This window comes from Colias philodice, chromosome 2 (assembly GCF_061535455.1).
Source record: "Colias philodice isolate Cphi_HAF_F1 chromosome 2, ilColPhil1 Martin Lab GWU primary, whole genome shotgun sequence".
Lineage (NCBI taxonomy): Eukaryota > Metazoa > Arthropoda > Insecta > Lepidoptera > Pieridae > Colias > Colias philodice.
Window position 1 is genome coordinate 7,471,212 of NC_143087.1, and position 24,475 is coordinate 7,495,686.

A 24,475-nucleotide genomic window follows, 5' to 3' on the forward strand; every position below is an offset into this window, starting at 1 on the left:
AAAGAAGTTTCACTTTTTACACTAGTACACGCACACATTTTTGAAGTGAAACTTCTTTATCGGGGTTGGACAAAAATTTAGTGTAACATTTTTGCGTTACGCCGTACGCGTGACATTTTTGCGTTACGCCGTACGCGTGATATTTTTGCGTTACGCCATACTCGTAACATTTTTAAGGTCATAAAGAAGTTTCACTTCTTACGTGTGTACTCTAGTACACGCATACATTTTTTTTTATTTTAATGTATGCAATGGTACCACGTATACATTCTGAACTGCGAACTAATAAGAATACCTAGTGTAACATGGAACGTACGATGTTTATATATATGTAACCTACGCATTTTATCCGAATATATGAAAATACGTTGTTAAATGTTATATTAATAATTGTATTCTAGCATAATTAGGCATCTTTAAAACTTAAAAAATTGTGCAAAGTATTTCAAAATACTTTGTGCAACAAGCTATTAAAAAAAACGCTAGAATATTTAATGAACAAGCCGTGTGTAATATATAAATATATGTATACTACAATATATAAATAGTATACATGTAAAAGTAAATAATACCAAAATATAATAATTTTATTTTACACACGGCTTGTTCCACTTGTAACAAGTCTACACTTAAAGGGCTGACAGACGTACAAACTTTAAAATCGCGGTTTTAAAGTTCGCGTACTTACTCGGCTCGACGTCGGTGACACACGCAAGAGCTTGGTCAGTAGCTTCTCGCGTGTCACCGATATCGAATGTCGCTATGTCATCAACGGAGGGAATTTTATGTTATTCAGGAATTAAATATAGACATTTTTAATTTAATAACCAGCACTAATTTTTAAGTAAAAAGCATTCTAACAAAACAAATGTTCAAAAATTGAAGGACATTTTCGTTTTTACTATTATATTTTGAGGGTACTTTACAAAAAAAGAGCGTGTGCTCCGAGCCCACGCGTCAGGAGTGAAACTTCCTTGGCGTGATTCAAAGATACCTTCGCCAATATTCAATTATATTATATTCATTCATATTAATTATATTAAATTATTTTCATAAAACTAAAAGAAGAAAACGAAATCAGAAAAAGTGGGTGAAAAACTGGCTTACAAAAAGAGAGCGTTTATCCCACGTAAATTTGATGAAGGAGTTACGATGTAGAAGGAAGACTTGCGTAATAATTTAAGGATGCCTGAGCCCTGAGCCATTATATGATGAACTTTTGCACTTAGTAACACCTATTATAGCTAGACAGGCTAGGCTCGCGGCTCGCGGCGGTGACAGACGTGCGAGCGAAGGCGAGCTACGAGTAAAATTTCAAACATGTTTGATCGTCAACGAACTTACTCGACGGTTTTTAAGTACGCGTACTTGGGGTGACACACGAGCGAAAAAGGTCGTCGAGCCACAAGTTCGCGTACTTACTCGTACGTCTGTCACCCCTATTACAGTTTCTATACTCTATGGTATTCAATAGCTCTATTGGGGAAACAAAATGGACGGAGTGTAGTGCAAGTGGCTATGATAATTTGATAAAACTTGTGAGATAATTTACAGATCAATCATATTGAATCTCAGTTATAATTATTTATCTATTACTTATTATAAAAGTGTTGTTTTAACATTATTGAAGACTTTTATTTAGACATACCTATAGAAATTGGTTGCTTCGGTTTTCAGAACATGGTATCCATTTTGTGATCAATCGTGTTGTGTGGCGCTCATTGTAAGTATTAAACTTTCTCTATCAATTGTTAAACATTAATATTATAATATGAATAAATGTAATTGATTTGTAGAGATTTATATTTGTTTATTACTGGTTTTTTACTTTTAATTCCAATGATTGTGCCAATTTGACGTCAAACTATTCTTCTGGCCTGGAATTTCTAGATTTAATATAACAAAGGTTTTTACTATCTCTATATTAAAATTTAATTGTAATATACTTGTGTTATACTTCTAGAAGGAATACCAATTCGCGTTTCCTCTCATTATTATAATTATGTTCTGTATTATATTTAGATATAAGCTGACATTGTGATTGTGTTTTGCCGTCTTATGTTGTGCTTTATAACTGAAAGGGAGAAGTTGTGTCGCTATATGTATTTGTATTTATCATAAGCGTATAGCTTTTCCCCTTGGTTATACAAGCAGAGTACTTCAATTAGCATGGTGATAAGTTTCAAGAGAAGAAAATAATTTCATGTAGATTGATGAACATTGCTGGCGATCTACTGGGAATTGATTATTCACATGAAACCATCTTCTTCTGTATTTCGGTTGGAGAAAAAATATTTCATGGAAAATATTATGTTTAGTTTGTTATAAACATTTAAATTAAAATTATAACAAAAATATGAAAAGTATGAGGAAAATTGTATTTTTTTGTTATTTATTTGTTATATTATAGTCTTTGTTAATTAGATTTTATTGTTATATGGGAGTTTTTGTAATAATTTGTATTATTGAATATTGTATAGAATGAATTAATACTGTATCGGAGTAAAATATTTATTCTTTGAAATACTAAATCTGTACAGAATGTTTGATAGTACAATAAAAAAAATCCAATCTCTGCATTATTATTAAATAGAGCACAGGTAATGTAGAATTATTCAATAAATTGTATTATAAACGTAAAGGATAGATAAAGTTTTGGGGAATATTTTTATTACACACCAAACATATTTTAAGTTTTTCTAAGCTATACATTGTTATTTATCTGTGGAAGTAATTTATTTCAAATTTTGCTTTTATTGTTATCAAGTTAATAATTATGGTAGCATATTGTGTAGACTGTTAATCTACATAAAAATATAAATTTATTGCTATTTAAATTAAATGCATTTTAAATCACATTTTAGTAATAATCTCAAATTTTAAGGAAATCATAAATGTATATTATTCAAGCAATTCAATAATAACACAAGTAGAACTACCAAGACCATAAGATTATAAACATTATAAAATATTTGTTAAAAATATGTCAAAAAATGTTGGATTATTAATTAATCTTTTAAGTGACTAGAATTTATTTTCAATTGTATACCTATATGATTAATATCTAATTTTACAAGAATCAAAGAAAGTTAAATATTAAGAAATAACAGTATTTATGTATACATAGTAAGCACTTTATCATAGTGCTGAATCCCTATTATAGGGAAAAATCATTATTATAATATTATATTATTTTTTTATAAATGATTAATGATTATTTATTGATTTCTCACCCCATTGTAATCTAAAGGTGAAACTAGTATTGTAGTTGGTGTATTATATTGACCTGTTTGATATAATTATGTATTTAAAATTTACCACAAATACATTTTTCCAGAATAAAATGGGTGCTGTTAAATATTTATGGAAACATCAACATAAATCAATATTATTAATTCACTCTTAGGAGAGTGATGGACTCATATAATTTGTTTGGTGATGATGGAAGCGGTATGTTGGAAGGACTTACTGATCTTGGTGGATCAGACAGCTTCAGTAATACTACCAGTGGGGTAGCAAGTGAGAATAAAGATTCTTCAGATAATAGGTGATTGTTGCTATGTTAACTTTACACAAAAAAAAAATATCTTTTACATTTTTAGTTTTAGACTTAATAACAATTAATAGAACAAGAGAAGTAATTTTATAATAATTCAACATATTTTATATTTAGTTACAGGCAATCATATAATTCAAATACTGTAGCCCAAGAAGGGTCAATACAAAAACTGGCTTCGTTTGGGGGTGGAGGTGCTGGTGGATTACCCAACAGTTCACAACCAGTGCCAAATCCTGGGCCGGGGCCACCATCCCAAGATTATCATGAATATAGTGGTTACTCACCAAGACCACGATTACCTCAACCTCCTCATGGCCCCATTCATCCATCCCACCATGTACACCCATCCCATGCCTATCCTGGCTACCACCCTGGACCAGATCCAATGTATTCAATGTCAGAACAAGGTTTGTTAAATATCTGAAGTTGAAATATTTAAGTAACGTGTCAAACTTTACATTTTTATTTATAACATTTATTTTTATAGGCATTGGAGATATGGGCGTCTGGTCCAGTGCACCGGGAGCTAATAGATATTCACCAATAGCACCAGGATATAGACATAGCTATGAACATCAACAAAAAATGCATCAGTATCCTCCACAACAGGTACAGTGAAGTTAACCTTAAAAATCGGAAGTTGTATAATTTGATTCCATTCCGAAAGTAAACAAAATAGAAAACTAAAAACTTACATATAGTTCAAATGAACTGTTTCCAAAAATGAAGATTTTTATTGTTATTCAGAGTTTCTACATTCTATTAATTCATTTTATATTTGGTATTTATTTGAATCAACAATTTTTCTTGATTTGTATGAGTTTTTGTTTAATTATTAAAACTATACTGAATGTTTGGTTATTATTTACTTATATTTTATTTTAAAGGGTGGTGGAATTGGGGGACTGCAGCCTCAAAATAGTGCATATCTACCAAGGCAACCACATTTTCCCCAGCCTACATCACAACAAATCTATGGCCAGCAACAAGTATGAATTTCATTACCATTTTTATTCTTTTTATAATCATTTCACATATTTTATACTACTTATTACTTACTAATTTACAATTTTTTTTTCTTTCAGAATTATCCCAATTATACACAAATGCATCCCCCAACAGCAACAAGGATTGGACAACATCCCACATATCATCCACAGATGGATGTAAATTCACATCAATATGGATTGCCACATAGTCAACAAGGTCATGGTGCAATGCCACAACATCAAACCCATCAAAATATGCCTAGTCATTCTGGAGGACTTCAAAGCCATCCTAACTCACATTTGCATCATGCAGCAGCACCTCTGCACCATGTACCTCGCCAACCATTGGTACCACCTGCTCCTGTTGGACCAGGTCACCCTTCACAAATGCCCTATGCTTCCCCACATCATTCTGTACCAATGAATTATCAGCCTCACCAGGTGCAACATCCCCTTGATGTTAATGTCTCTAATCAATACAGTTCTGTCAAATCTTCTATGGAGACAGGAAGTCCCCAGTATCGACCACCATTTCCACAATTGTCGCCACAAATGTCACCGAGGGCCCAAATATCGCCTAGACAACAACCACAATCTCAAGTTTCTCCTCGCCCAGTGATGTCACCTGTGAAGGGACCAAGTGCTTCTCCTCACAGTTCACGTGCAATGGTACAGTCTCCTGCTACATCCGTTCCTCCACCTGTTTCAGGAACATACTCATCCCAAAATACGCTTCAAGCCCTAGAGCAAATGGTTCTTCCACCCAGTGGGGACTATCCATTTCAACGTAATCAGCCCTCCCCTGCAATTGGACATAATATCGTGTCTGCACCTTCACAATGGAATCAAAACAAAATGCCAACACCTTTAAGTAATATGGTGCCGATGGAAACACCTGATCCTGCAGTTGTTAAACCTGTGGAGTCCATTGTACCTCCAGAAGTTAATAAGAATATTCCATACCAAAAATCTAATATAGACACAAAAAAAGAGACTAATATTGAAACTGACAAAAAGTCAGAGGATGTTAATAAACAAATGTTTTTGTCGCCAAATGTAATGAGCAATATTCAACACAATCTTGCAATGGCTTCTAGTAACTCCCCAGCAGCCCCTGTAGCTAACATTAATTCTCCCATTACAACTGACAATGAAGAAAGCAAAGAAAAATTATTACTTAAGACGCAAACAAGTGAAGAAACTTTACAGCCTGTCGTTGTTAGAGAGGAGACCAAAACTGAAACACCTAGTAATACAAATACTGATGATAATTCTCAAAAAGTGGATGTTAATCAATTAGGTGTTGAGCCTAATAATGAGGATAGGCAAAAACCTGAAGAATCCAAATCTACGTCTGTAAACCTTGAAGTGAACAGTGAACAACCAAATCCAATACAACCATCTTCAGTTCCACCTATACAACAAATTCCTGTCAATATACCAAGCAAATATGATAATTTATCACCTTTAAATATAGACAGAAATCAACCGTATCCAAATAATAACTATCCAAATGTTCAAACAATGATACCATCAGCAATGCCCAATAATTTGGGTATGAGTGTTCCAAGCAGTGTACAAGTTAACACACCTTTGAGTGTCTCTGCCTCATATCAAAGTGCACTTCCAGCTGTAACACAATCAGTAACTAGTGTACAGTCTTCACATTCAGTGCAGCACAATCTCTCGAATACAGTCACTTCAAGTGTGCCAATTCACAGTGTACCACCAACAAATTTAAACTGCGTACAGTCTAATAGCCCTAATATGATCGGCAATATTCAGCCAAATATTCATAATTCAACAGGTAATATTGCAAATACTCAATCAACAGCAACACCAAATTTACCAGGATTACCCATTAGTGGACAAAATGTACACCCAAATATACCACCCCATATACCTTCAAACCAATCTAGTATGCTGCCAACTGCACCACATAATATAAGTCCTAATGTTATAATGATGGGATCCAATAATATGCCGCATCCTAATTTACCTCCTTTGTATGCAACATCTCATCACCAAGAAAGAGCGTCGTTACAACAGCAAATTCAAGAAATATATTGTTTACTCCCTTCAAATGAAAACCAAGAGAAGGTCAGATGTTTACAAGAAAGGTTATCCATGTTGCAACAACATGAAACAAACGATAAGTGCAGTGGTGGTCCAAATTGTATTTTGCAAAATCCTATTTATGGATCAAAAATGGTAGAAAGCCCTCAAGTAACTAGTACTACAGGCCGAGGCAGAGGAAAAGGCCCTGCCAAGCCCCGCAAACCACGCGTCAAAAAAGATAAATTGGCCTCTATGACCCAATCTTTAGATCAGTTACCTGTTTCAGAAGATTGTGTAACAGCTGGAACAGGCTTACAGGGCAACATAGAAATTGATACAGAAATGGTAGAAGATACGTCTAATTTAGATAGCAGTGCACTATCCATGGATGAATCCGGAAAAATTAAGAAAATTCGGGGTCCTAGAAAGAGCAAAGAAAGAAAACCACGAACACCAAAAGAACCCAAAATTGCGAAGGAAATGGGTGATAAGCCTATTAAAGAACGTAAGAAACGTGTACCTAAAGATCCCAATGCACCTAAAAGAAAAAGAGCTGTAAGAAAAGGAATGTCGGAAATTCAAGCCGACACAACAACAAGTAATGATATGTTAGAAAAAGATACTATTGACACTAGTATGAGCGATACAACTTTAAATAAAAGTATGATGTTAAATGAAACACTAAAATCTTCAGATTTACCTTCCCTTGATGACACAAATGTTACTGATTTCGACGATATACCTGTGTCGAAAATAGCTATAAAGGATTTATTGGAAGAAGCTGAATCGAAAAAAGATGCTGACAGGGATGATGATCTTGACTTAATGACAGGGAAGAAAAAAACATCGAAAAAACGAGCAGTAGGCAGTAGTGGTAAAAAGATTTTAACTAAACGTACGCCGGCTGGTAAAAGAAAACGAAGAGGTGGCCTCATACCAGATTCCGACGGAGAGCCTGATGACTTAATGTCGACACCTCCGCCATCACCACCTCCAGAAGGAGACGATAGCTTAAAACGACGCTCTGCAAGAAATACACAACGAAAAAAATATACAGACGATGTGATGTTGCGGTTGTCTGATGATGAATTTGCCGTTGTAGCACCTCGACAAGAACGAGATTTGGATGATTCAAACATCGATATAAAAGAATTTAACCGGCCTGAAGGGACTCCAAAACCTAACTATATGTATGTGAATACTACTGAGGAAGATTCTATGATAGTTCAACATGTTTTGGCATGTCGAATGGGCAAACGTGAAATTAAACATCCAAGTCCCATAATTGAACAGCCTCCTAAGGCCGATACTGAAAATGCTCCTATAGATAATGAATCTGTAACCGATGTTAAAACCAGTACTGATGAAAACAATGCCAATAAAATAGAAAATGAAGGGAAAACTGAAAACGCAGATGAAAGCCAAGTTATGAAAGAAGAAGAAAAGATAGAAAATCTAGAGCCAGAATTAGAAGTTAAAGCAGATAAAAATAACAGCGTCACCGAAGACGATAAAGACAAAAAACCTATCATTGTTGATGTCGAAGAATATTACGTCAAATATAGAAACTTTTCTTATTTGCATTGTGAATGGAAAACTGAGGAAGAGCTTTATAAAGGTGATAAACGAATATTTTCGAAGATAAAACGATTTAAACAAAAGCAAGCACAACAGATGAATATTTTCGAGCTCTTAGACGATGAACCATTTAATCCTGACTATATAGAAGTAGAGAGAATTTTAGATATGTCAGAAAATGAAGATCCTGCTAACAATACAGTGGTTAAACATTATCTGGTTAAATGGAAAAGTTTACAATATGAGGATAGTACATGGGAATTAGAAGAAGATATAGATGTTGATAAAATAAGACAATATAAGGTATTCAGTGAAGTACCACCTAAAGAGAAATGGAAATTTAAAAAACGACCTTCACCTGATCATTGGTCACAATTGAAAGAATCCCCTCTGTATAAAGGTGGAAACACATTGAGACCTTATCAATTGGAAGGATTAAATTGGCTCTTGTTTTCTTGGCATAATAATCGAAATTGTATTCTAGCTGATGAAATGGGCTTAGGTAAAACTATACAAAGTCTTACTTTTGTGAACTCTGTCTGGGAATATGGCATTCGCGGACCATTTCTTATTATCGCCCCACTGTCAACTATTCCAAATTGGCAAAGAGAATTTGAAGGTTGGACTGACATGAATGTTATTGTGTACCATGGTTCACAACAAAGCAAGAGTATGATACAGGAATATGAATTTTTTTACAAAAACGAAAATGGCGAGCCTATTAAAGAAATAACGAAATTCAATGTACTTATTACTACATTTGAAATAATTGTCACAGATTTCCAGGAACTAAGATCATTTAATTGGAGAATATGTGTCATAGATGAAGCACATCGGTTAAAAAATCGAAATTGTAAATTATTAGAAGGTTTAAGGCAACTGCACTTAGAACACAGAGTTCTCTTATCAGGAACACCACTACAAAATAATGTAAATGAACTATTTTCACTTCTGAATTTCTTGGAACCATCGCAATTTGCCAGTAGTGAGGCATTTTTAACAGAATTTGGTCAACTTAAAACTGAGTCGGAAGTAGTAAAACTACAAGCCCTGTTAAAACCTATGATGTTGAGAAGATTAAAAGAAGATGTAGAAAAAACTTTGGCGCCCAAGGAAGAAACTATTATTGAAGTTGAGTTAACTAATATCCAAAAGAAATATTATCGAGCTATACTTGAACGTAACTTCAGTTTCTTGCAAAAGGGAATAGCATCGGCAGCCAATATTCCAAATTTAATGAATACAATGATGGAACTACGAAAATGTTGCATTCATCCGTATCTCCTTAATGGTGCTGAAGATCAAATCCAATTCGATTATAAACAAGCAAACGGGGAAGATAAAGAGGCTTACTATAAAGCGCTCATTGATTCATCTGGTAAAATGGTGTTAGTAGATAAACTTTTACCCAAACTAAAGGCTGGAGGACATAGAGTTTTAATTTTCAGTCAAATGGTGAGGTGTTTGGATATTTTAGAAGATTATTTGGTATTTAGAAAATATCCATATGAAAGAATAGATGGACGTATAAGGGGTAACTTAAGACAAGAAGCAATTGATAGATTTTCCAAACCAGATTCAGATCGTTTTGTGTTTTTACTATGTACGAAAGCTGGAGGTCTAGGTATTAACTTAACTGCGGCTGATACTGTTATTATATACGATAGTGATTGGAATCCTCAAAATGATTTACAAGCCCAAGCTCGTTGTCATCGTATCGGTCAGCAGAAAATGGTTAAAATATATCGTCTTATTTGCCGCAATACTTACGAAAGAGAAATGTTTGATAAAGCCTCTTTAAAACTTGGTCTTGATAAAGCTATTTTACAAAGTATGAATACTGCACAAGGAAAAGAAACTGGATTAAAACAATTGTCCAAAAAGGAAATTGAAGATTTACTAAAAAAGGGAGCTTATGGAGCTGTAATGGATGAAGATAATGCAGGAGACAAGTTTTGTGAAGAAGACATAGAAATGATATTAGCTCGAAGAACTCAAGTTATTCAAATGGAATCTGAAAAAGGATCCACTTTCTCAAAGGCAAGCTTTGCAGCCACTGATCAGAGATCAGATATTGATATAAGAGATCCTGATTTCTGGAATAAATGGGCTAAAAAAGCTGAAATAGATACTACAGAGAAAAAAGAAGATGAAGATCTTATTGTAACTGAACCCAGGAAAAGGACTATAATAAAACGGTATGGTCATGATGATGGCCCTATGGAGATGTCTGATATGGAAGTGACACCAGATTCAGAAGATGATGAAGATGGTAATGTGTTATTGGATTTCATTTAATAATTGTTTAAATATTTCCTTCTGTCCTTATATCTTATATTATGTATTGCTTTTTTATTTAAAGGAATTAGCCTCAGAAGCAAGAGGAAGAAAGAAAAACTTGGTCGTAAAGGCAGAAGATATGCTAGTGATGATTATGTGCCCAGACATGAGGGTGTGCCAATTGATGAAGAAGTAGTTTATGGATCGTGGACGCGATCTGAGTGTTTCAAAATTGAAAGAGGTCTTCTCACATTTGGGTATGTTCATTAGATTTTTTTATTGTGACCTAGGTGTAGCTGATAAACGCGCGGGCAAAAGCAAGTATTTCAATAGCTTATGATTTATATGTTAATTTAGTACATCACTGCCAAGTATTATTATTATGTTTTGCATATATGTACATATAAAAATTAAAATTTGATATCATGAAGGTAAGGTTAGCGATATTCTATATTGTTGCGACTTGCGTTGTTATTGCCAAGCACTTACATATTACATTATTTGTTTAAGTAGTAGTTTCATTACTACACCAACAATAGATAATACCGAACTCGTCATAACACAGAAAGAGAAGACTTCTTCTAGATCTGGGGCCTTAGACAAAGTAACAATTAAAAAACGATAACGAAGTTAGAAAAGGCAAAAATGTATGGGATTGACATACGCCGCGTTAGATCACGTGGTCTATCTAATGTCAATCCCATACATTTTTCCTTTTCTAACTTCGTTATCGTTTTTTAATTGTTACTTTGTCTAAGGCCCCTGTACAGTGTACTACTTAACTAGATCTTTAGATACATTGAAAATCACAATGGTGATAATGTATGAAATAAAGCAACGAAATGTTCATCAATTAATTTAATGCAGTAGTAAGTAGGCATTCATTCATGTGCACTTCTTTTCGCTTGAAGTATGCTCACTAAGTTATCACTCAAAATCTAGAAAATAATAAGTGTCTTTTGTATCTAGTAAATTACAAACATACTCTCTAACATTACTAATAATAATAAAACAAAAATGCTTATAAAATAAAAACTACTAGGCCTACCTGAATCAAATTTTTATGGGATGAATTCGAAACCAGTCTGCTTCAAATAAATCGTACCTAATTCGTTAGAAACCTCTGTGAAATCGGTGTACATAGATAAAAAAAATATATTTTCGAATTGAGAACCTCCATTTTTTTATGTCGGTTAAAACTAACTACTAGCCTGTTATTACTGATCAGGCGCTCCACAAGGCCGTTCCAAAAATCTCATTCTATTATCACTTTTACGTAAGGTTAGCCATGGCTTATTATAATTAAAAATAGATAAGAAAAAAATTAAAGAAGTTATTAGTGTCTTTTAATCCATCAGTCCCCGGAATCACAGACACAATAGAAAATCTATTGTGTCGTGGCCCGATCGGGGCTTACGGTGGTCAATGGGTTAAAGTGTTTTAAGTGTTTTATCTTTATATCACTTTTTACTTTCTTGAAGAAAATGTTATTCGTGTAACAATAAATGGTAATGCACTCTAGGAAGAGCGAGATGTTCTAACACAAGCTATTAATGCTTAAAAGGATGTCTCAATGACTGATATAATTGTAAACATATTTGTTACTGAATAAATATTCTTGATTTTGATTTTTAAATATTATTTTTAAAAGATTATTAGTGTCTTTTAAATATTATTTTTAAGAGACACTAACTATAAAGAATAGTCAGGCAATCGGGTAATAGTCGCGCTGCGGTTGAGATCATAATATTTTCGATCCTCTTCGGTAGTTACCATGTTAATTATTCGAAATTTTATTGTAAATGAAAAGTTAAATCGTACTTTCATATAGAAATTCCTTCACTCTTATAATTTTGGTACCATACCTTTTTTACAAATTCGTAACACACTTTTGCATTGCTTCACTCGCATTATTAGCCGACTTAATCACGTCACCTGGTGTACCTTGTCTTCAACTTTTGCGCACCTTAATGTCATATCTACCTCTTTATTGTTTCAACTGAATATATGAAGGTAGCTTTAAATTATTGAGATTATGTCTATAAATAATGTGCGATAGCTGATTGTGTTTATTATTTTAGTTGGGCGAGATGGGAAGAAATTGTGGACAGAAATCAGTTCCGCAAGGGCTGGTCAATTCCTGTTATAGAAGACTGTGCAAGAATTATAGTAAGTAAAATAAATAGTATATAAATATTAATTATACTTAGCATTATTTGAAATTTGTTGTTTCCCATTAAATAAGTTCCAAAATGATGATTTGCCATGCTAATACCGAGAAAGTTTGGACTTTCGCTGAGTTAATTATTTCAAATTGAACTGATTTTTTATTGGTCTTTATGGACCCATTGAATTTTGTATCATTTGTCTTATTTTGTATTTCATTTTTAGGTATTATTTTGTTTGAGACATTACAAGGGTGATGAAAAAATAAGAAACTTCATATGGGATTTAATAGAACCATGTGAAAATGGTGAAGTTACAATTTCAAGAAACCATAGTGGTTTACATAACCCTGTCCCACGTGGCAGGAACGCAAAAAAGAAAAATAGATTAAAGGATATTCCAAAACCAAATGATCTTCAAAAGTGGGAAGATCCTAATCATTGGAGTTCTCATGAGAAATATGACTGTGATACATATTTAGAAAGCAGTTACAAAAAACACTTATTCAGACATGCTAATAAGTAAGTGACAGTGTTTTGTGTAATTTATATAAAGTCTGGAAGACATTATTTTGTTTGCAAATAATCTTTCAACTTTTTTTTAATAAAATATATCTAACAAAATAATTATTAAATTTTAAAATTTTATTTTAAGAGTTCTTCTGCGGGTCCGCATGATGTACTACATAAAACATGAAGTAATTGGTGATTATGCAACACTAATTGAAAGTGGAAATCATGCCAGGTATGTTCAAACATAAAGTAATATGTATATAATATGATAACTGGGGTAGGTGAGGTAAATCCGTAAATTTTTCAAAATTAACCTAATAATTTGGTTTTTAGTAATATGGGTATGAGAGTACCTCGAGGCGTGGATAGTGCACCACCTCGCCTTTGGTGGGATACAGAATGTGATGTTTCACTGTTAGTCGGAACCTATAAACATGGCTACGAAAATTACTTAGCAATGCGGTCTGACCCACTACTTTGTTTCGTAGAAAAGTTAGGACCACCTGACGATGCAGAGTGTACAGATATAAAGTAAGTATTCATTGATTTAATATTAATTGATAAAACATACCAGAAACTTTCGATCAAACTTTGTTCACTATGATGAATTTATAGCCTTAGCGAAAGAAGGACAAACAAACCCTATTATTATACATTATTGGCTTAGTGCTCCCGAATATTTACAGCCGACCCAGGCAGCATACATTTGACAATTTATTTTAATAGATGTTTATTAAATTATGAATGAAATTGACTAGTTCATTGATTAAAAGAAAATAACATTATAAATCAGAATAGTATAAAATAACATTGGTCCATTGAAAAGTTACATTTGGGGTCGCATTTTTTAGAGGACGCAATTTTATTTTTTTAATGTGTAGGGGGGGTCAGTGTGAAGCTATCACCAAGTTTGTGGGGTCGCCACCCTTGTCCCACGGCCGCCATCTTGAAAATAGCGGTTGAAGTGGTTTTTACGATATATCTCTTAAACTATTTATCTGATAATAAAACAATGTTAACATTATTCGTTGCAAATTAAATTCTCTACAACTTAGGTTCATTAACTTTTTGTCGTAGAACTATAAGCAAAAAAGTTATAAGCGAAAATGTTCAGAAATTAGAGATGTTTATATTTTTCAATAAAACTTTTTTTTATAAGTTTACGAAGAAATTAAATCAGACCATTTTTGTAGATTGTTTTTCGTAGAACAACTTTTATTTACAACATTTTTTCATTACGTAAATAGCTAAGGTTTTACAGCCATCCGAAGTGAGTACTATTTTAATTTTTAAGTACTCTTTACTATACAGAATACGATATATTATGTGTGTACTAATAATAATTTTGTCACCAGTAATTATTTTATTTTTGTTATAATAATATTTTTAATAATTAATTTTACAATATTATTAATAATTAATTATTGAATCTTTTCCCCACAACCCAGGAGGTAGAGTCTGGAAGTGCGTTTTTTTTTACGTCGAAAAGCAGGGCTGAAATGTTCTGCAGTGTGCTTCCATTGTTGTGGAGTCTGGGAAAAGAGCCAATAGCCAATTTATTATGTATAGTTACTACTGAAAAATAGTACTCACTTCAGAGCGCTGTAAAACCTTAGCTATTGACGTAATGAAAAAATGTTGTATATAAAAGTTGTTCCTCGAAAAACAATCTACAAAAATAGTCTTATATCATTTCTTCGTAAAATGATAAAAAAAAGTTTTATTGAAAAATATAAATAGCTCTAATTTCTGAACATTTTCGCTTATAACTTTTTTATTTATAGTTCTACGACAAAAAGTTACTGAATCAAAGTTGTAGAGAATTTAATTTGCAACAAATAATGTTAAAATTGTTTTATTATCAGATAAATAGTTTAAGAGATAAATCGTCAAAACCATTTCAACCGCTATTTTCAAGATGGCGGCCATGGGACAAGGGTGGCGACCCCACAAACTTGGTTTTAGCTTCACACTGACCCCCCCTACACATCAAAAAAATAAAATTGCGTCCTCTAAAAAACTCAAGGTCAGACCTAAAAAATGTAACATTTCAATGGATCACATAAGATTATGAAGAAGAATAGTATAGAAAGGATGAATTTTCCCAGGAGCGAAGAGAGGAAAGTGCGCGGCAGCGTCGTTGGAGACGAGGACTGCACGGACGAGGTGTCGAGCGGTGCGGGCGCCGCCTCGCCCTCCGCCTCGCCGCGACCGGACGACGACTCCTCGCACCCCTGGCCCTCCATGCAGGACTTGAACACGAGGCTCAGGCGGCTTATTACCGCATATCAACGAAACTATAAACGAGAGGAACTCAAAATGCAACAGAGGGCTAAGGTGTTTATTTTTATACTTGATGATTATTGAGTATGTAAAAATAGATTATTGTAATTATTAAATTAAAAAAATGCTTAAATTATTTAGATGGAGAGGAGAGAACGTATGGATCAATTAGTAAGAGATGAAGTGTCTCAATGGAGATGGAGCCGAGCCGATGAAGAGGCGTTCCGGCGTACCGTAGCATCTTACGGTGTCGAATTTGATCCCGCAACGAAAAGTTTGCGCTGGAACCGATTTCGATCTTTGGCGAGGTTGGATTCCAAAAGTGATGACGCTCTTACTGATTACTTAAAGGCATTTATGGCCATGTGCAAACGTCAATGTGGCCTATCGGTTGGTGAAGCTGAATTACCAACTAGAGCTGACTTGAAAGCAGAACCAATTGGAGAGGAGAGAGCTATTGCAACATTAGAGAGGTATTGTCTAAATTTAAGAACGTAATTTTTATCTTATTGTTTAATTTTAAGAAAGTAATTTTTATCTTATTGTTTATATTTTTTGTGCTATGTGTGTGTGTATGTATTATAGTTTGAAATCCATCATTTCTTATTTATAACATCATATTTTGCTTACAGAATTGATCTTCTGCGTGTTTTACGCGAGGAAGTAGCGCCGCACCCTGCCCTGGAGACACGTTTGGCACTTTGTGAACGATCGCTCGACACTCCGTCGTGGTGGCAGCCAGCTTTACATGATAAATATCTTGTGCTAGGAGTGTGCAAGTAAGTTATTGTGATAAAAAGCTAAGAATTTATTCTGGACTTGGTTATCAGCTAGAAATAAATAAAGAGCCTTCGTTCATAAATTTATTTCACTTTCTCAAATCTACTAACTAATATTACATTTCGTAATGCTTGTTTCAGACATGGTTTAGGAGACACATTCTCAAAATTGTTTTGTGATCCCAAAATGCCATTTGCGGAATCTGCACGAAAATGGTTCTCTAAATTCAAATCTTCATCAAAAAGTGAGACACCAAAGACAAATTCAGATGATGAGGACAAAAATAGTAATGATAATGCGGCAGAGACACGCATGTCATTACGTCGTAGTAAACGCACTTCACACGTTCACGATCGTGATACTGAAGACGATACAGATGCATTATCAGAGTTGGAAACACTTGCAAAATTGGGTAGAATTGAAGAATCCTTATCACCCGAACATTGGTTCACGGAACGAGCACTTGAAACTCGTTTGCACCACATTGCACACGCAGTTCAAAACTGTGAATGGCCAACTGCTTCTTCGTCATCAGTGGCTAATAAAACTGACGAAGGAGCATCAGTGGACGTTTCGGAGGATCGTAAACAATCACAAAAAAGGCATATCGCTATCGATGTAGAAACTGAACGTGCCAAGTTGCACGCGCTATTGTCATCGCCACAAGCAGCGCATACTAATGCTCGGGACAACCGGACAAATAGTGCCACTGCAGCGAGCATGGTGTTGGGAAGTGAACGGGACGACGCATCAAGTGACTCGAGCTCTCGCCGTTCCACTCCGGCTCCTCCGCCCGCGCACCAACGCATAGCGCCATCGCCCGCGCCATCTGTTCCACCATCTCCTTCTACTGCAGCGCCAGTCGACCTATCCGCTCCTTTAGATCTAAGCGAAGCACAAGACTTCTCAATGGGTCGACGCACGCCACAAACAGACACACCTTCCGCAACGCCGCCTAGAAGTAGATTAGACGACACACTCAATAGACTCATGAAAAGGAAGAATGTTGTAAGTTCTTGTTATGAATAGCATTTATTAACAATATATTTGAACATTCATTTCGAATTATTTTTAGATTTTTATATTTCGTATTCAATTCACTTGTATCAGCTATTAGTCTGATTAAAAATCCAATTTCTTTTCAATTTTATCATTAATTAAGTATATATTTAAGTAGCCAAATTATATAAACTTTACTTTAAATTTGCATGTTTATTGCAGCCTGCACCGGAGCAAATAGTTGGTAAGGAAAAGAAAAGGAAGAAGCTTGATGAAATTGTTCTCGGTCTGTCTGCTGCTAAAGGTCGAAGCCCAAGTTCTAATAACACAACATACGAGCCACCTCGCACAAAAAGTACAACCATACTTCCAGAAGTTACAGTGACTCCAGCTGCGCCACCGACGACTTCGAGTACGCCAGTTCAAAAACCTTTTTCTGTTACAGTAACAAATGTTCCATCACCGCATACATCTTCTAAGGAATTGTCATCATTTCTTCAGCAATCTTTAGAACAAAGTAACAAAACGCCAAAACCGTCTCATTCCATGCAAGCTAAGACGTTTTCACACGAAGCCAAAGTAAATAAATGGCTAGCTGAACAGGCAAGTGTAGACAGTAGACGAAGAGGCGTGGCGCCTCGGCTATCACCAGATGAACATGTACCTGTTGTGCATAGGGTTACTGGTAAACGACTCGTAGGTCATAAAGCACCGCAATTAAAACATTTGGCACAATGGATAGCAGATAATCCTATGTATGATATAGACTCCAAATGGACGGAAGGTATTAAAGAACATGTCAAATTACCTCAGGATGTCCGAAGTCAACGACATTCGCCGATGCAAAGTGCACCTAGTATGCCGGAGCGCAAAAAGGGAAGACCACCGACACTTGATGCATCATCTGCAAATGTATTATCAAATTCACATTTGAACCAAAATCTTGCTGGTCTAAACCCCGCTCTATTGGCTAGTTTGTCTAGCCTAAGTGCTTTTGATCCAAAAACGTTAGCTGCCACACTGTCTAATCTTACTGGTTTTGATCCAAAACTACTTTTAAATTCATTTAGTGGTATGCCAAATTTATTAGGAAATATAACTGGCGGCAATATATTTGCTAATTTAGCTGGTCTAGGTTTACCTGGATTTCCTTCTCTTGACATGAACACTGTGAGCGGCAGCACTAGTTCTAGTGATAATAAATCAAAAACACGAAAACCGGAATCTACCAGTACTTCTTCATCAAAATCATCAAGTTCACAATTTCCTTTCGTTTTTACCAATCCTAACATGTTATATCCTCAATTGGGACTAAATAGTTTGTCGCCTTTTGGCGTACATTCCGGTATGTCGTCACCGTATGATACACTAGGCCTCCTTGGAAGCAACTTAACGGCAACTTCGAGTACTTCATCCCTACATAATCCTAATGTTAGTTCTGGGTCTCGAAGTGCCTCAAAAACAACAACACCTAGATCGTCAACAGTTGTAACACCAACATCAACATCAAGGCAACAAAAAGTGTCTGATAGACCTCAATCTTCTAATTTGCCTCAAATACTTCTACCACCAGATCCTTACTTATTAGAATCTATTTCTAAACAACCTTTAAATTATGAGAGTACTATGAAAGTAGATAAAAGGGCACGAGATTCCGAATTACACGAAGCCGCCGCAACCGATTTGTCTAAAGTCGATAAGAAGAAAATGCCTTACGATTCCTTGCGTTCTCAAATGCCTCCAGAATTTGCAGCTGTTCAAGAAAAATTACTAAAAGGCGATAAAAAGGATATAGATGTTAGTAAAATGTTATTAGAACAGATGGCATCTGGAGCTCTTAGCGCAAGCCTGGTAAGTTCTGCTGAAGCAAAAAAATCAAAAGATATTGAAAAAGACACGTATGAAAAACTTTCAAAACAGGATTATATGACTCGTTTAACATCTGATGATACTGGTAATACGTCGAATAAACGAACCTTAGATGAGGTCAGTTCTGAACCAGAGAATTTAGCTTTACAACCAACACCAAAAAAACAGAAGGATAATCAAGACATAACTCCTAATAGAGAGAAGCAATCAGATGCCTCACACACAGGAGAGATGGACTTAGAAGACTTGATAGCACCTTCTACTGTCATTAAAACTGGAATTAAAGCTAGTGATTTTGACATGAGTCGTCCCACAGAAACGACTTCGTCACATACAAATATTGATCGCGAAGAAAAACCACAATCGCTGTTAACAAATTCATCTATTAGTACTAATCATGATGATGATAATATGCAGATCGTTGACTGTTCTAATAACAAATTAGATAGTGAACGTAAAGATGATAATGCCTCGGAAGAAAATACTAGCAGTGAGAGTCTGAATGCGAATGCTGAACGCAAAGGAAATCGCAAAAAAGGTAGGAAATCCACAGATGAAGCGCTAGCAGGTCCACGACGCGAATTAAGATCAAGTTCCACTAGGCAATCTTTTGACTCAAATAACTGAACATTATTCTAACTTAAAATAATATTATTTCATTCATAAATATACAGAGGAAATATTCTTTGGAAATTACGATGATTCAAAATTGTAAATTATTTTAGGAAAGTAACAACCATTTATGATGTATTAAAAATAAAGAGTATGTTGTTGGATGTTAAGGTTACAAATTATAATTAAATCGCATTGAGATATTATTACTACGTATAGAGAGGACACCACGAACAAAATCTGTGCGACAATCGCGGCGGCGCGGGGCGGCTAGTGAGTCATACACTTTGTAGATATTCTGCCTCTTTTTACTTATAAATTAAAACCAATCAATGTAATAAAAAAAATTGTTTGAGACGATTGACTCGAACTCGTGTTACAAAATAAAGTGTAGTAGCGATGTCCTCTCTAGTACGTAGTACATAGTAACTCAATGTTAAATCGTCATTTATTTTTGTTAATTCGATTGAGTTATATGTGGAATCATGCTATGAGTATTTTTTAAGTTTATATTTTCAGCTGATTTGATAAAACTTTACTTGGTTACTAGTTTTTAGAAATATTCTGCTTTACTTAGCCTTTTTCAATAAACACAATACGTAGGAAAGTTAGCATTTTGTATTAATTAGGATTAATTAATTCTAAAATATTAGATTACAAAAATATGTAAGTGACTGGCACATAGTTTTTTTTTTCTTGGTAGGGGTTACGGAACTCAGATCTCTTTATATTTTATTACTGAATGTGAAGAAATAGTTCACCTAAAATCTCCTATATTTCATTCGAGGAGTATATAGCTTAAAGTACTATGCTGCCTCTTTTGCTTGATATGATCAGGCTATTAATAACTGGGTTCTTTTATGCAATTATTACAATCATGTATTATGCTACATTGATACACAGTTCGACTTATATCACATTTCTAATATAAGGATATTTTTTTTGTAATTTCAATATATTTTATGTAAGTACATTATATAAAGACTGCATTTTTCATATTTTAGCGAAATATCTGCAAGTATTTAATAAGCAAGTAAATTCGAAAACAGAATAATGTTTACATTGTATTTCTATTATTATCATCTTTATATTGTAACTTATGAAAATCAAGTTGTTACGTTTAATAAAAGGTAATCTTATATTCAGTATTTATTTGTTAAATTCTAATTATTCGCGATTTTACTATATCATGTTAGAATTTAAAAAAAATAGATGAAATAAATGAGCATCTATACAATATATAAAATAATAACTCAAGATGGATTTCTACGAATTTTAATGATTTTTTCTGTTTGTTGTATTTGTGGAAACATGGAAAAAGATAAGAATGTTAAAAATATAATTTCAATGTTCGAAAAATGGATTCTACCCGGGCGAAGCCGGAACAAGCCCCTAGATATTTACTCATAATGATAATTAAATGTATTCACACAAATATTTTATTATTTATTAATAATCTCAACTAAAATGTTTTGTTTGTTGTTGCTCTCGGCTATGAACTGGTTACATTTTTATGCAATGAATAATAGCTATTAAGATTTACATAGTTTGTATGATTATTATATAATTTTATTAACCGTAACACTTGGTTTGATATAGGCAGATGGTAAAATATTATATTTCTTCATTAGGTTAAAAGTAGATGGTCTTCAAAAAGTAATCTTCTCAGTAGATATTATAAAAATCAACATGTTTTACTCCACATTAATATAATCATTTGATCATGGTTTATTTTTCTTATTTTATTTATGCCATTCCAAATCTTAAAAAAAAGAAAATCAAACGGCAATTAGAATAAGGAAAACCTTGTTTATTTTAATTTTTGACTTTGAATGCATTAATTGCATAAATTTAGATTGTTAGCTTTATTTAATTTAGTGTTACGCGACTTTTTAAATGGACATTTTAATCCTCAAAACTTAAATTGCCTTCATCGATTGCAGTTGAATCTTAAGTTAAAACTTGATGTGATAAAATTATTTATTACGTATACCTATTCTTATTACTTTGCATTGCTGTAATGTTTGATAATTTGAATGTATTGTAGATACTTATAATTATTATTATAATGACAAATTATACATGTAAACAAGAATGTTGTTTTATTTTTATTTGAGCCTAATTTAGATTAATATGAAGTATATTTACAGCTACTATGGTCACAGCACTCGGCTAATTTTAATTCTTCAGCAAAGGCATTTAAATATTTTTTATGAAACCCAGACTATTTAATATCGAACAAAGGTTTTATTGTAAACAAGCTAGTACATCGCGGCAGCGCATCTTCATAGCACATCTTACTCGCTACAATATAATGTAGAAACGGTTACATAGATTAGCATAGTTGATACATTTTCATAACATAGCTGCATAGCATCTGGTGGATAAGCACCCTAAGGCCACTGAACCTGTGCCATCTTTAGATACCTACACGGTTATAGACCTTAGATTGATCTAAGTTATAGACTTATAGTATATACCTACTACTAATAAGGTTCTAACTTCTATGCTTGATGCCACATAGGTACATGCGATTTTTCGGAGATGAGGTGTTTTTCAATTTTTTAATTGGTAGCCGGTAGCTGTATGAAACTTTCAAAGTAATATCCATTGTTACGTCGTATCATCAGCTGTAAGAAACTTTAAAAAGTAATATCCATTGTAACATCGTATTATACAAATAAGCCACGGTTGTAAACAATTGGAGTTCCATGACCGCATGTTACTGAATCAGCATTTCGATTCAATGAGGCGCACGCGACTTGGTCTATCAATGGTGTTAGGTAGAGATGCACCGAATATTCGGTTCCTATCCGGTATCCGGCTTATCCGGTCCTTTTTTCTTAACCGGCCGGATACCGGATGGTAAGGTACTATCAGGCCGGGTACCGGATAGTAAACTTGGTAGGTAGATTTTATAATTAATAGAATTTAATTAAAGACACAGTTGTAATTGAAGCTTTTTATTATCACGATAAAAGTGTCTCTACCAAGAACAGACTGTGACCGCGCGTACGTTCACTACGAAACAAGTCAAAACCTGCACGGCGCGGGTGGCGTGCCGGTGCGCGACACGCACCTACGAAACTCAAAATGCCGCCGGCCGAATATTCGGCGGCCGGATACCGAACATTCAGCTGGTGGTCAGGCCGAACATCCGGTATCCGGTATCCCACCAAACAATCATCGGACAATCTGTAGCAATGTTTGGAATGGTTGCCATGTCGGTTCCAATATGGTTGGCACCAACCAAATCGGAGCGTCTGTATATGCTATAAGACGGATTTTTTTTTAGCCCTTATATTCCATGCGTAAGACCTTAGATCATTATGTAACTGTTACTTAATTGATCTAAGCGTAAGACGGATACCATTCCAAAATATCAAACATGCTGAACGTTAATAATCAAGTTTTCACTTCTGCCGGCACTCCCGGAGTGCAACACGTCTTTTTTTGTTGAGCTGAGTAATACTTATATTCATTTTAATTTTAAAAATTCTTTGCATATGGTGCTGAATTTAATATGCAATTTAATATTATATTAGAACATATCCGTCGCATTATGGTAAAAAGTTCATGTTGTTCATCGCGTCTACCATTCTTCATTGCTACAAAGCGTCGTTTTTTTTTGTATACATACTATAATATTAAAGATAATATATTTAATTGATTCACAGAATTGTTTATTATACACATATACACTTAGATCATTAATTATACACAAAGTCTAAAAGTTCAGGGAGTATATAATTATCCAAAGGACATGCATGCACCCATGCACCTATATTAAAAATACATAACGTCAGATTTGACATTTCCTTATTTTCGTAAATTATTGATAGTGAGTAGTGACATTATGTCATTCGCTTAGAAAATTTTATTATTTTGATCCGTAATAATTGCGTTGAACATTATTTAAATCATAAAAAAAGAACAAAAGCATTATGAATCCAATTGTGGGGCGTTCTTCGCCAATCTTAAAATGTATCCCTGGCAAGATCAATTATACTGCAATTCGTTGCATAACCAATAAAATTCAAGATATACCCATTCACACAGGCCAAGTAAATTTTATCCAAAGTATAATCATGAGGTTTTTACGGGTTTCTTGAGATCTTAGTGTCTTGGTTCTTTTACAGAAATGGGATTCTAATGACTATCGTCTCGTCCGTTTCACTAATGCTCCCAAACAAGTCAATACGAATTGGGCAGTTAATCTAATTGCAGAAGTCCCACCGAAAGAAGTGACTGAAAGGGTTGTATGGTGCGACGGTGGAAGTGGTCCTGAAGGGCATCCTCGTGTTTATATTAATCTGGTAACTATTATACCTTCGATATTCTTTGACTTGTTTTTCACTAATATTTTGCAATTCTCTGTTTTTTACGCCATTTCATATAAGTAATAATTTTGTATTAGATATAGTTGGTCGTAATGTATTTTTCATGTTGGGTACAACATAATAAACAAACTTGATCCTTTGTCCAGACTTCTGGATCAATGTTTGTCTATTGAGTTAATACATAGGTTAATATTCCTGTGTTTATATAGTAAACCTGCTATTTTTTTGTCATTTATGTTATGAATTATTTTTTATAATCTTTGACCTACTTTAATTTGAGGTATTTGTTTTTCAGGACAAACCTGGGAATCATTCATGTGGCTATTGTGGATTACGCTTTGTGAAGAAAGAACACCATTAATTTTTTTTATTGTATAGCATAGTAGTAAATGAATATGTAAAGAATATGATCTAATAATAAATGTTGTTAGTTTCACTTTTGTTGTATTT

The 24,475-nt window shown here is 34.1% G+C and overlaps 2 protein-coding genes and 1 non-coding gene across 3 annotated transcripts; all 3 read left to right on the plus strand.

Annotated features, from left to right (window-relative positions):
* The first annotated feature begins 1,479 nt into the window (after nt 1-1,479).
* kis (chromodomain helicase DNA binding protein kismet) lies at nt 1,480-21,780 on the plus strand. The gene is made up of 16 exons (XM_089705797.1): nt 1,480-1,723; nt 3,338-3,547; nt 3,674-3,966; nt 4,047-4,168; nt 4,447-4,548; nt 4,645-10,456; nt 10,547-10,721; nt 12,546-12,633; nt 12,856-13,151; nt 13,285-13,374; nt 13,476-13,673; nt 15,251-15,479; nt 15,567-15,898; nt 16,058-16,204; nt 16,346-17,213; nt 17,427-21,780. Exons 2-16 carry the CDS (start codon nt 3,414-3,416, stop codon nt 19,698-19,700), a joined length of 11,160 nt encoding a protein of 3,719 aa, XP_089561923.1. The 5' UTR covers nt 1,480-1,723; nt 3,338-3,413; the 3' UTR covers nt 19,701-21,780.
* Nucleotides 12,712-12,799, plus strand: LOC149490562 (small nucleolar RNA U6-53/MBII-28). Its single transcript, XR_016317765.1, has one exon. It is a non-coding gene; the product is annotated as a small nucleolar RNA U6-53/MBII-28 (small nucleolar RNA).
* A 1,733-nt stretch (nt 21,781-23,513) lies between the features above and the next one.
* On the plus strand, nt 23,514-24,459 carry ND-13A (NADH dehydrogenase (ubiquinone) 13 kDa A subunit). The gene is made up of 3 exons (XM_089705808.1): nt 23,514-23,749; nt 23,825-24,001; nt 24,321-24,459. The coding sequence occupies exons 1-3, from the start codon at nt 23,630-23,632 to the stop codon at nt 24,384-24,386; spliced, it is 363 nt and encodes a 120-aa protein (XP_089561934.1). The 5' UTR covers nt 23,514-23,629; the 3' UTR covers nt 24,387-24,459.
* Nucleotides 24,460-24,475: the final 16 nt, after the last annotated feature.